The sequence below is a fragment of the Amia ocellicauda genome, chromosome 13 (genome assembly GCF_036373705.1).
Source record: "Amia ocellicauda isolate fAmiCal2 chromosome 13, fAmiCal2.hap1, whole genome shotgun sequence".
Classification (NCBI taxonomy): Eukaryota; Metazoa; Chordata; class Actinopteri; order Amiiformes; family Amiidae; genus Amia; species Amia ocellicauda.
In genome coordinates, this window is record NC_089862.1 from 22,991,402 (window position 1) to 23,004,925 (window position 13,524).

The 13,524-nt window shown below is 38.5% G+C and overlaps 1 protein-coding gene across 7 annotated transcripts in view; it reads right to left on the minus strand.

Moving 5' to 3' along the window:
* Positions 1–13,524, minus strand: part of ctbp1 (C-terminal binding protein 1) — a 185,034-nt gene that overhangs the window by 18,209 nt on the left and 153,301 nt on the right. For all 7 annotated transcript variants that reach the window (XM_066720197.1, XM_066720204.1, XM_066720201.1 and 4 more), the window contains 2 exons: positions 7,042–7,196; positions 590–734 (listed from right to left, as the gene is read on the minus strand). In XM_066720197.1, the coding sequence (XP_066576294.1) occupies positions 590–734; positions 7,042–7,196 (300 nt within the window). The remainder of the gene's footprint in view (positions 1–589; positions 735–7,041; positions 7,197–13,524) is intronic.

The window sequence follows — 13,524 nt, forward strand, 5'->3', positions numbered from 1 at the left end:
AATTGCAAAATGAATTAATTGTAAGGAAACTGAAAATCTCCCAAATAGCCCACCTTCTTGGAGAAAGGCGAGCTTTATTTTTTTGTTTCTTATTGTGCTGTTGCTTTAACTGAAGGGAACGAGAAAACCGCCAAATAATTTTACATCTCGTAGGAGGAAGTGGAATGCGATTGGATGGAGCAGCAGTGTAATTTTGTTCACTGGAGCTTGCTGTGGTGCTTTGTTAAGGTTAGCTGGGTTTCATGTTATACTGTCTTAAGGGATTATGGGAGTTCAGAGTCTCCATAACCCCAAACCCAGACATTAGTTGGCAAATTTGGTGTCCAATGTTAAGATTGAGTCAGAAGGGAAGAAGTAGAGGTTTTCACCTTTCAAAGTTCACAATACCGTTCTTTTGAACCTCCATCTGACAGGGCTCTCTACCAGAGCAATGCCAGATCATATATTGGGTCTCTGCTGAAGCACTCATAATTTAGCAGGCCTTCAGTGATTCAATTTGGTATGGTTTTGAACAGATGCAATGCAACATGGGCTACTGCTGAATATGACTGTGCGAGATGCTTGTTATTGTAAAGTGTTTCCAGCTTACCTAAGTCTCCAGCAGACTTGATGTCAATGTTATCGAACCCGCTGCCGATTCGGACTATTATTCTAAGTGCTTTGAATTTTTCCAAGTCTTCCCGTGTTAATGTGATGGTGTGATACATTAAAGCCCCCACCGCTTCATTCAGTACCTGGCAAAAAAAACAAAAAAGAATCAAAGTTTTCACATATCATTAACCACATCATCTGTGAAATTACCCTGTTAAAACGGTTTAGTGTGTGACATTTTTCAAAGAGGATTTACAGCATTTAAGTATCCCAGTTTCTCTGAAACAACTTTATACAGTGAATCACATTATCGAATGGGAATGGGTTTAATGAGGAAATCATGATGCATTGTTAACTGCTAAGGGATGTTATAAGCTTATTTACTCTCCATATCTTATTAGGTGAAATATATTTGTCATCGCTTACATATTTTACAACACTAATACACAATTAAAAGACGACTGTTGTGCTATACTATCACTGTAGGTTCACTCCACTCTGCATGACGTTTCGGTCCCATGGTAGATATTCTCCTTTAGTCTGTGCACTCTTATTGTATCTTGTGTGCAACATGTCTAATGTTTTTGTAAAGGAGGACTTCACAGTGCTTCCCCCACACTTTCATTCTTAATCCCCACAAGTTCCCACCTTAAACAGTTGGAATCGCACAGGTACGTCAGTAAACACCCGAGTTTCACCTCAAATTAATGGGCCAGTTTCCATTAAGGCTATTTTCAGAATTTGTGTGCATGCTGGTGAACAAAACAAACTGGTATGATTCTCTGTATGGAAGGGATTTAACTGAAGATCCCACCCCCCACTCCACTAAACGGGTTCCCTACAGAATCAGCCAGTGGACAACTGGAATCACAACTGGAAAGTGACCCCGGACCCACAGAAAAGAGAGACATAGGGCATGAGAGGGACACAGTTTCTCCCTGCCGACAGGCTGCTATTCCATAAAATTAAGGTTCATTATTTATTTTGTCAGCTAAAAAGCACTTAAAACAAACCTATCAGTGCCTGTTTGAGCGGCCCTGTGAGAGCGCAGAGGGCCACGGTTGATTAAATTCCCAAGCCTCTCCACTCAAGAGGCTCTGGTGAACATGTGGTGATTAGACAGCCCCTTACTGGCAGAATTGATTTAATAGTGATGACATTCGAGCCCCCCTCTTACATTACAAGAGTGTTTTCTTGTGCAGCACTTTGGTGCGGCTAACCAAATTTATATCTTTAACGATTTGCCTCACTCCTGGAAGTCTTGTTAGCGGTTTTGGATGACTCTAGCAGTGAATGAGTCCTCTGTGAATGAAGTGAACACAGTGCTTTTTATTTTTCTCCAGCTGAGAATTGCCAATTATTTCCGCCTATTAATACCTACTAAGTTGGAATAGGTAAGTGTTATTCCACCTGACCACCACAAACCCCACACCACAGTGGGAGAGATGAAATCTGCACGAAGACGCCCCCGATATGTAAGGTAACATCAAGACAGGTGCTTCCTTACATGCTGGGAGCCAGGAATACAAACAGGGCTTTTCCTCTGTCATCCGACAGACAGACACAGTCTGCACTGATAAAAGCACAGATGCCAGAACAGAACCAAGTGTGGCCAGTATTAACCCCCGAATCTTCTGATCACTGCCACCTCACCCAACTCAAGGCCACTTTCATTAAGGACCATCCCATTCCAGTTACCTTAGATTTACAAGCCCTTTACAGATGACATGGGGGGAGTTTAATGGAGTGGGTATACATGTATTAACAGGCCTACCTCTGTATAGTCAAGCACAATTTGAACACATACCCAGGCACCGGAAACTGTGTTTGCAGAACATCCCAGTGCTACTATAGTCAGCCATGAAAATGGCTCTGAAGACTTTGCAGATTTTTCAGATTTTTTTTTATTGGATATTGACATGCACAGTACACACCTGACTGTAAAAATCTCCTTGTGTTTGGCTGAGGGACAGAACAATAGTTAATGCATTTAAACTCATTTAACAATGGAGGCAGTGCTGTATTGTAGCTAACAACGGGTGGGGGGGCAAGGATAGACCATTCACTGCTGATCACTGATTATCAATCTTTTCAAATGGGCTCAAGTTAATTGTAAACAAATACAGTCAGGTGCACCATATTAATACATCTCCACCACCCTCGAAAACGTGTAGTGCAGTGCTTACTGAAACCTCTCACTACCCTTTTCAGCATTCCAGTAGGGTACTAGGTAGTAAGAGCTGCAACTTCAGTGTAGCGGTAAAGTCAAGTTCACCAGCTATCCACGAGCTTGATAAAAATTATAGTCCTAATAGAACACTAATGGGCACTTTCTGGAGATGACCATTTTTCCCATTCCACTTCTTTTAAGTGCACTCCATATCTGTGTGAAATGAATAAACAAATAGCTTCAGCTAAGGGAAGAGTAAAACAGCTGAGGTGTGTATAAATTACATTACAGTATTTTAAGAGCCACCTCTGAAGGGGAGTCACACCATTAGCCCGACCCTCATTATAAACAATAACACTCAATGCATGACAAAAAAAAAAAAAAAAGTCTATTACTTCTATTCAAGTGTTAAAATGTATGGAATTTTTTGAAGGAAAATAAATAAATAAAAAGCCTAATCTATCTGTCCCCGCTTTTAATGAATATTAATATACAGTTCCTGATTAAGTTATGGATTCCTGCAAAGATTAGTGTGCATGAGAAAGCCGATACATACTCAAGAAAGAAATATCACAGCTAGAACCCCCGGACAAAGAGATTCAAGTGTTTTAAGAATCGGCTCACATAAACATGATTCTGAAATGGAGTTCTCAGACCCAAAGAAAAAAAAAAAAAAATGGCAGTAGATTATTTTTCTTCTTTCTTTTATTGTTTTGACCTCTCCATCACACCATTTCAATGTGCTGAACGAAAGGAAACATTCTTCTCAGGTTTTTGCTCACTAGCCAAACATTAACTTCTCCAGATGAAAAATATCGAAAAAACGAATAACCATTATTAAAATGTAATTAAAAATGTAAAAAACAAACAAACAAACAAAAAAAAAACAGCACAGAAGGCAAGATCAAAGTAGCCCCATGCTACTAAAAAGAAAGTCTTGTCCTGCATTGTCTTGACATTGTGGAACTGCAATTTAATTAACATGTAGAAGCTTAAAAAAACAGCATTCCAGGGGATCCTCTGAAAGTGAGGCAGTGTTACTGTGTGTTAATTAAAACAGCATGTAATCTTTATTGGAAACTGCCACCATGCTTTTCTTTGGTACCCCTTCCACATAACTGGCATTCAGCATCTTTGGGTTTAAGTTTTGATTAGTCTACCTTCCTTCAAAAGCCTCTTTTAGGCAACACTGCTTCTTAATTAAATTCAAAAGAGAGCTATTAATTATGAGACAAGCTCAATCGTTTTTCGCTTCATAACTTGAATGAGCTTTCGACTCAGCCAAGGGAAATGCACCATCTGCTTTGCTGATCGTAGGTTGTGTTTTCAGTTTTTCTGCTTGGACATCCTCCAGTACAAAAACAGAACAAAAGAAAAAACAAAACAAACAAATAAACAGAACAAACCCCAGTGCACTACTGATTTCAAACCATAAGTGATGCTTCTTGCGGCTGGTAAAATATAAAATCTTGTTGTTCGTAGGTCCAACTCTAACAAAGGACACACAAACATTGCTAAAGGCATCTTGGCAAAATATGCAAACAATACAGATAGTGGAATAAATTAATACAGCATAATTGAACAAATTTTTCTAGAGGCATCTTTTATGGAATAATTGCCACACTACAGCAGGTAGAAAGAAGAAATATTTCAGTGTGTGTGAATTGAATATTGTTTTGCACATGGCAATAGGCTTTACTTATACCTCAAAGCACTAGCGCTATGTCAATTCATTGCATGCCTTGACAAGCAGATAAACAAGCTTGTCAGTATAACAGATGCCTTGTATTTCCTCCCATCTTGTAATCTTACCCCCACCCCCTAGCACTGTTGGGTTCATATTTAACAGGGGGGAGTACTTAAACAAATCCCATAAACAAGGGCAGAAACAAAACTATAAATAAATAAAAGCAACAAAATATAATGCCACACTGTAAATAATAGAGTAGGCTCAGTTTTATTTAAATTCAAAATCATGTCACTGAAAGGAAAAGACATGCCCATTTCTATAAATAATGCAAATGCAACACACTGTAAGTATGGTGTATTGCAGAGTGGCGTTATAATTTTATTTGCATTTCAGCATATGTTTCTGTTTGGAAGTGACATTACACACTTCATTACACAAAAAAGTAATTTCCTTTCCGAGATGCAAAACATCTTATGTTTAATTCATTTCCAGAGAAAAGCAATGTATAAACCTAACTTGAGCATATATGTTAATTCCTGAAGAGATGAGCACCTGCATGCGGAAAGCACTCACAAACACCCAACACCTCACTACTGCTTCATGATGTAGCAGTCGTGTTTCAAATCAACAGTTAAATGCACAGAGGGCATTCTTAAAACCCTCCTCTCAAAACCCGTAGAGTCGGCAAATTCATCTTAACTCAGACACCATCCCCAGGGTTTGGATGCAAGTTCAGAGTCTTTTTCCTGGGTGGGGTTTTCAACAGAGAACAAATTTGCCCTTTCGTTTTCCCTTGCCGTTACTACATCAGAGAGCTATAGCACCTACATTCAACCCACTTTGGACAGCTCTGTTCCTGTATGTCCAGAGTGTTTTTTTGTTTGTAAATCTATAAATAGAATGGTATAATTTATTTTATCATCAGATGAATGGAACTCCTTTGTCATTTTGATGTCTGACATAACAGGGGCTTTACTTTGTCACCAGCTTTGGCCCCAGCTGGAAGCTCTAGTCTGGGTTGCCGTCTACACTGGGTTGAATTTATGGCAGCAAATTAGCCAAAGATAGACCACACTCTAAAGGTCACACAAGAGTCACAGGAAACTTCTCTCCCTGCCCTCAGTAAACCAGGAAAAAACACGGTTGCAAGGCTTTTTAAAGCATGAGTTTATTCATCGCTTGCAGGCAATCAAGATTTGATGTGCATGAGCAGGAATATTCCGTTTAGAGTCACGCCTTTCCATCAAGATATACAGGAACACATATTTTCTGGTTTTCATTTCCTGAATGAATATACCCACACCTTAAAATGGACACTGCATGACAATTTTTTTCAAGGCTTATAAACAGACATTTTCCGGCAAAGTTGTTTTTTGTTTGTGTTTTCCAGTTTATAAGTGATTTGTGGTGAAGATTAGGGTGTGTTTGACGGGTAGGGGAGGGTCACATTGCTCATCTTCGTAAAAGCGTCTCTTTCACTTGTATACCACAAGAAACTGAAGATGCCACAGCACTCTCTTTAAGTGACCGCTTAAACGTTTTAGTGAATCTGACAAATGTTGTGCAGTATTGGGTGCTAGGCAGGCCTTGGTCTCTTAAGATAAGTTTTCTGAATCCTGTTCCTTGAGGAACTTCAGTGTCTCCTATTTTTCAAAACTCTTAATTGCTTAGACTTATTGGGCCCTTAATTTATTTTTTTCCTTTTGTAAAGTTTTTTCCCCACTGTGTTGTTCACAAGACATTAAGCAAAATAAATTGTTCAGACTGCACATCACCTTGTTATATCAACACATACAGCATCATGGCATCTTGATGAGTTAAAGGACCGAAACTAATATATTAACTAAATAAAATATACGGTAACACTTTACAATACGTCTCCCTAATTACAGTGTATTAACAGTGCAGGTACTTAAATACTACATCTTAGTTAGTTACTCATAAGAACAGTGTAATTATGCATTTGTAAACAAAACTAAGATGTAGTTACTGAGTACCTACTATTTTAATACACTGTAACTAAGGAGACCTATTGTAAATTGTTACCCAATATACTAAGTAGAAACACATATATTAACTTGGTTGTGGCCTGCTTTTAACAACTGCAAAATACACTATACAATATGTCCTCAGCATTTCAGGCAGATGGTCCAGTTCTGAACTACTATAGAAGTCTATTTCCCTGTTTTACAGTTATCCTAACCCTTCCTAATGTGTTACTTCCCAGGCTGGGTGCAACGCCAGCTAAAAGCTCGATACAAAGATGTCTAAAAGTATGTGTAGTTTGTGCTCTGAGCAAAGTTCTCTTTATCATCCTTTGAAAAATTAATACACATTAACAATAAAAACACTGAAGGATTTATATAAATTTATATAAGCACTTGTGTTCCATTGTATAATGTTGTAAATGTAGTAGCATATTTTGAGGTTTTTGTAGTCTGTACAAGAATTATTAACATTTTTTAACCTTTAAGAAAGACAGCATGCTCACTGTGTATTCTACAGACAACTGCAGGTGCCCCTGTGGTGGGTCCCCCTGTATTGGTGTATCAGTGGCTCTCTCAGGCCCAGCTCTTTGATGTCACTGTACCTTTTCATGGATCTCCTGTGTGGACTGTGCATCGCAGAAGGCCACAGTGGCCACGTCTTTGAGGATGGGCATTTCCACGGTGCAGTCCCGGCCGTCCAGCAGGGCCACCAGCGGGCGCGGGTGCATGGGCCCGTTCATGATGGGAGGTCGAATGCCTGGGGAGGGAGAACAGCAACAGTAAGTCACAGAGTCGCAGGCAGCAGAGTTTCACCACGTCAGACACCTGAGATTCCATACTGCAGTGTCTGTTATATATACCACAGTACTTCAACACACCAATCGCTCAGTTTTGACAGAGCTCTTTCATGGCCAGCACCACCCCCACACACTATCCAGTCAATCCTTTCCAAAAGGGCACAGTCAAAGTACAGCACATTGAGAGAAATTATCATCAAGTAAGCAGAAAGTTTGAAAAAAAAACTAAAAAGCATTAGCCTAAATGTTAAGACACCATAAATAAAGGGCTAATTACACAGCACTTTAAAGTTCAGGCATTATCAGGAAGCTTATTCAGTTGAAAAGCTTTCCTAAGCAAGGTTGTAAAAATAAACAAAATAACCCACACTCAATGGTTTACCAAGTCACAAGTGAAGTCAAAATGCCAAATACAAATGTTATAGTTATAGTTGTTTTTAAGGATGGATGCAGTATACATTTCATTTTTCACATTTGCAGCCCTGCAGAGATGGTCCAGTATCTACTAGGAGAAATCCAACTCGGCACGGATCACAGAGTAAACTATTCCACTTGCTTGACCCACACAGTATCTCTTGATCTGTTACTGAATCTACATTCCCTTATTTGAGCTAACCCTGGCCTGTATGGTCTTAAAGATTTCCAGCTATTATTATCCTAAGTCAAAGACTCGTGATACAGTTTGAAATTCATATAATAATCTTTATACGGATTTGGTTTCTTGAAGAATGTATTACGTTATGTCTTGTTTGAACTGAAATAAACTCTGTGTTAGTAAAACCGGACAGACATTGTGTTTTGAAAAAACGTCCTACTTTTTGCTTCACACTGCCACTCCTACCCCCATACCCCGCCTTTGTGAACCTACCCTTAGAGCCGATATTCCACAACACAGTATAAAATTACAAAAAGGCTAATGGTGTACTTACTCACAAGTGCTTTCACTAAATGCTTTCAATTTAGAAATTCCAGCAATTTGACTTAAGAAAAAATGTGTTTAGGTTTTCCTTCTCTTGCTAATACATGTTCATTAATTCTAGTGTTAATTATTTCAGCAAAAAAGTACAGACTACATTAGTTAGTTATAAAACTCCAGAATATGGCTGAAAAGTGCTCAAGAGGGAAAAAAGACAGCAAAATGAAAAGAATGTTGAAAATCTGAGCAGGATATTCTAAAAATTCAGGAATCTTCAAGGCTGTGTTCTAAACTGAAGCAGCAGTGCTGTTCACCCGAGTCATGAGACAGATCAGCTCCTGTCTGAACCAAATAACAACGACACTAAAAGTCTTAAACACATACAAGGACTCCTCCTGCCAGATTCCTTCCGCTGCTTCAAATTACTACCATGAGCATCAAACTACCAACAGTCTTTTGATACAGCCAGTAAATATCCTAAAAGGTATTAATTAAAGAGCAAATAGGTGACATCCGGTAAGTCCAATTGCAAGTGAGTATTCATTATTCTCATCTCTCGTCTCATCTCAGAAATTCCAATTAAGGAAGGAATCTGTATAGTTTATTGTACAGGATTGTGACTTAATACATTTAAACATATATTTAGAAATAAAATCCAGTATTAGACTCTGCAAGATTTTTTCCAGACAGTTTCAATATATCAAAAGACTGTATGATGTACCATGATGTTCACTTTAATCCAGTATTGTGCAATGTTTATTTTTCTAATCCATTCAAAGTGTCCATAGAAAGGACCAATAGTACCGAAGACCCGGCAGATTTTCAGCAGGCTACAGTACGATTCTGTCTGAATGAAAAAGCCACTGTGCTACAGAGATGTTAGGACTGAAGACCTGCTGGTTGGCACAGTATGAATTTAGCCTATAATATACCAATACTCATTTTCAAAGCAGGTGAACATTTTTTCAGACAACCTCAAAAGGGTGTCAAATTAGTAGTGTTCCCTTTATGAGTCAGATACTGATATCAACCCAGGCATTTTCAAAAAGTCACAACCATCTTGACAAAGACGAGTACAAAGGTTATTGCTTGAAGCAAAGAAGGCGGCGATAAAGAGCTCATTTATCCTGAAGAGCAGGGTGTCATTTATGTCAATTACTGTATCCTAATGCAAAAGCAGCTTCTGGTTCAAACTTCAATTTATTTCACATTTATTTGAGATCCTGCTGCATTATGTTCTAAAATACTGCTGTAACATTTATATTTTTAATTATATGAAAAGTAACCACTGCATTTCCGTTTTATTGTTTTAGCTACTTGTCACCAGCAGCAGTTTACTACATACAAAAAAAGTTATTCAGTTTGTTGTTTAAATTTCATAGATTGTACATATAAAACAAATACAGCATAGGGAGAGAGGGGATTTCCACAACTGCTAGAATGACAACTACAAGGACCTCCACAGTACACCATTATCATTACAATTGCTTACAAGGTTCAGTATCAAATAATACACAAATAACTGTGCTTTACAAAAAACATGACATAAAATAATTTGTTACAATTGCAAATATTGTACACAATTATAAATGGTAAAATATGTATACAGAATTGCTTGGAAGTGCTTTCCCCTGCAAATACTAAACATCCTGCAGCAGACAGGAATGCATGGATGTATAAGATGGCCATAATTCAAATTGCGCCACTGCCCAAATCCTGCCTCCAACTATGGCACACTGTGTAGGTCTCTATGCGGATGACTGATAGTAGGAGACTGTTGCGACTGGAGTCTGAGCTCTCTGCAAGTCTGCAATTAAAGGGAACGCTATAGTGTGCAATGAAGACAGCACTGGGGAGACATCAGCCACAGATGTTCAGTAAAGCTCTCATAATGTGAAGATATAATGCTGCCCAGCAGGTGGATCTCAGCCTGTACACACAGAATTAGAAGATCAAGCATGTTCATGACCTTGATAGACCCTACCTACACTCTGTCTCCAAGGCAATTAATCCCCAGATCACTGACATTAATTAATCAAACCATTAGTTGGCTAATGTAGTAATTATTCAATCAACAACCTCAAAAGACTTGCCCCCCTGTCTCCCTGATGCCACGGTCACTGCTTAAACTGTATGTGTTAATATTCATTTATTTAAACAGATGTGGAATTGAACAGTACAACAATCGCACACCTCTGCTGGGCTATTGATCAGGGAATGTTCTCATTTTTCCCATCAGATATACAGGGAACACCAGCCTAGTTCACAATCCTCTTTCCTTATTTGGTTTTTACAAATAAGGGTTGTAAAGCTAGAGAGTAGTGAAGCTAGAGAGTACTTGTCTTTTTTCAGTAAGTGGTTCAAGCTGCAGACCTTGAAGCGCTCCCGTGTTTTGGATTTTTATTAAAAAAAAGAAAAAAGCATCCATATTGTTAGGATTTTATTTTTGGAACGGAAAACATTTTAGATTTTACTGCTGTAGGCCAAAAAAGCTTTCGTTATTAAACAGAAAGGCCATTTGCAAACTCTTGTACAATACTGAAAAGTGTACTCAGTAAAATAAAATATAGGTTAGCTTACATAAGTTGTTCTGAAATCACAAAAAAGGAGAGGTAAAGAGTTATAGTTACAAATGGTTGTAAAAGCACCTATTAAGAGCCCCCCCCCCCCCCTTCTTCTTAAAATAAACGTACAGCCTATTCACCAGTTAAGACTTTCTAATCTCAATAGCTTGGCTAGGTTCTCTGAAGATATAATTACGTGGAGAGACTGAATATTTTAGTGACCTTGGATTAGCAGTACTAATTTATGGGTTGTGCAAAATCAAAGCAAGATTTTAAATCAGGCATTCCACAACTGAGGGGGGAAAAAACAACAGAACTGGAAATGAACAAACATGCATAAATTAAATCACAGCAACACAAAATGTAAACCATTAACATACACATGGTGCTTGATAACAATATGGTGCTTTAATTGTCGTAGGGGACTGTCATTTCATCTTTAGATTGTATGGGTATCAAACATTTTGCTTTTGTGAAAAAAATGACCTTGATTTTAATGAGGCCTTGCAGGATTGCAAACAGTGTAATGGACTCTCCCAGGAATAGTCCCTGTGTAAGTATGGAAGTGGGTTTTGTACAGTAAAAATAAGGCTTAGGTTAATAAAGCTTACAGTATCAACGGTGGCTTTCCAGTGCCAGAGAGAATCTCAGAAGAGACCAGCATGGTGTTAACACAAGATTAGCCCACTAAGAAGGTGGAATTTATATTTTTATCAGCCCACTGACGAATATGCACGTACTGAAGACATACGATACATAAATATATAGAATATAATTATATCGCCACAGTGCATTGTATAAAAGATTCACAAAGAAATAGGGTCCATTAAGTATGGCCTTTGTCTCCCACAGTCATTCTGAGGTTATTAAGACATTACTGACAGTTTTTTAAAAAGTGTATTAACCAAGCTCTTTATATATTTACTACTTGCCAATTTGGACGCTGAGTAGCGAAGATCCCTTGGTAATGGAATATTAAAAGAGGTGTTAATCTCAAGGGTTCTAATCCCTATTAAAGGAACGCTTGGATTTGAATTGGAATGAGAATATTCTTTGCATAATGATTTGCCCTGGTCTCATGGAGATACTGTATAATGTAAATCACGAATAACCCCCGCATTCCCAAGTCTGTCAATCAAACAGCCAGCCACTGCCTTTTACTTTTGTCACACACTTCACTTCAGTAGCACAGTAACACAATCTGCCCAGTATTGTATAGACGAAAGCATATTCTAGGCCAATAGTAAAAGAGGGAGATGAAAGTCAGATTCTCAACATGTTTCTAAACTTCTACTCAAGAATATACATCTGCTCAGCTGAATGCCCTCTCAGTTGTGACTAGACAAAATAAAATATTACAGTGCACAAAGACACCCAAAGATATTAAATGACATCCAAATCTCTTGTAGTATTCCTTGAGAAATAATGTATAATCAGTTAGCTGTCCTACAGTACATGTTATCACCATGGTCTTAGAACTGTAGCTATGGGAAGAGTTAATTTAATTCCAGAAAAAGTAAACTAAAGTGCTACTGAAATTGAAGTAAAGAGCTCTGTGAACTGATTGCCAATAACATAGCTAGACTGCTTTGAGGTATAAAAGTGTTTTGTAGTCTTTTCCAGCATCTAAACCCTATTCAAAAATATGTGCTTGGATTTTTCAAAGGCATGCAAGCATAAAAAACAACAACAACACAAACAAAATGCTAAGAATTCTGTGACAACGTAATTCAAAACCCAATAATTCTTCTGAATATAAGGCCCCGAAATTCCAAAGGCAATCCCAACAAAGGATCTGATTATAATTGAGTGGCAGGTGCATGAAACAAAATACCAAGCCAATTTGTAAATTAATTAAGGAAAGAGCAAAAGAAAGAGTGAAAGAAAAAGACACGGCACTAGCAAGAGGTCGAGCCAGGCAGGGTAACTGGCTTCCTCATTTCGGATTAATTTTATTTCCTTCTCCAGATAAGCTGGTCACAAAATTGTCAACAAACATTTGCCAAGCTAGCCTCCAACAATGCAAGAATGTAATGCATCTCCGTTAAGTAGAGGACATAAAGGAACATGTCCCTATAGATAATGGAAGCGCTACAGTACATTAACCTCGCCTTAGTCAAGCCACAGAAAAAGACACACAGACACAGTGTGTGTAGAACAAAAAGACTACATGAATTCATTAGTGATCGTGATGCAGAAAGAGTGGAGGTCATGTGCACAAAGCATGTTCAGACTGTCTACATGAGGTCCCAAGTGCACAGGCCAACAAATCTTCCTGTGCAACCTTCCTGTGGAGTGGAAGAAACCAAATCCAGCTGAAACTCTACAACGCCACATACACACACCCTCCCCCAGCCACACACTCTGTGCTATAATCTGCTGCTGCTGCTGCTATGGAGCCGAAACCCATCCTGATGGCTTATTGACAACCTGAAAATTGATCTGAGCCATCTAATTCTCTTAGCACTATGCTGTACCCGTCTGAAAGAATCATCTTTCTTTGTGCTCATGTACTGTAGCTGCAAAGAAATGTTATTTCTAGCAGAGGCTATTATTTTTTACCGCTTCTACAGTGCAAGAGGCCAAGAAGGAGAAAAAGCAATTTCTTTAGTATTATCTCTCAGGGAAACATACAGCACGAGCAAACTAGGATTATCACCCTTTCCTTGCCAGTGTTGCCAAATCGGTATCCTTCACCAACTGCATGCCCCAATACAGATCTTTAATACGATGAGTTGGAGGGTAAAGATTTGATTTGTTATGATGGAGAGGATATCAATCAAATAATGGCTGCATGCTTTCCATTTC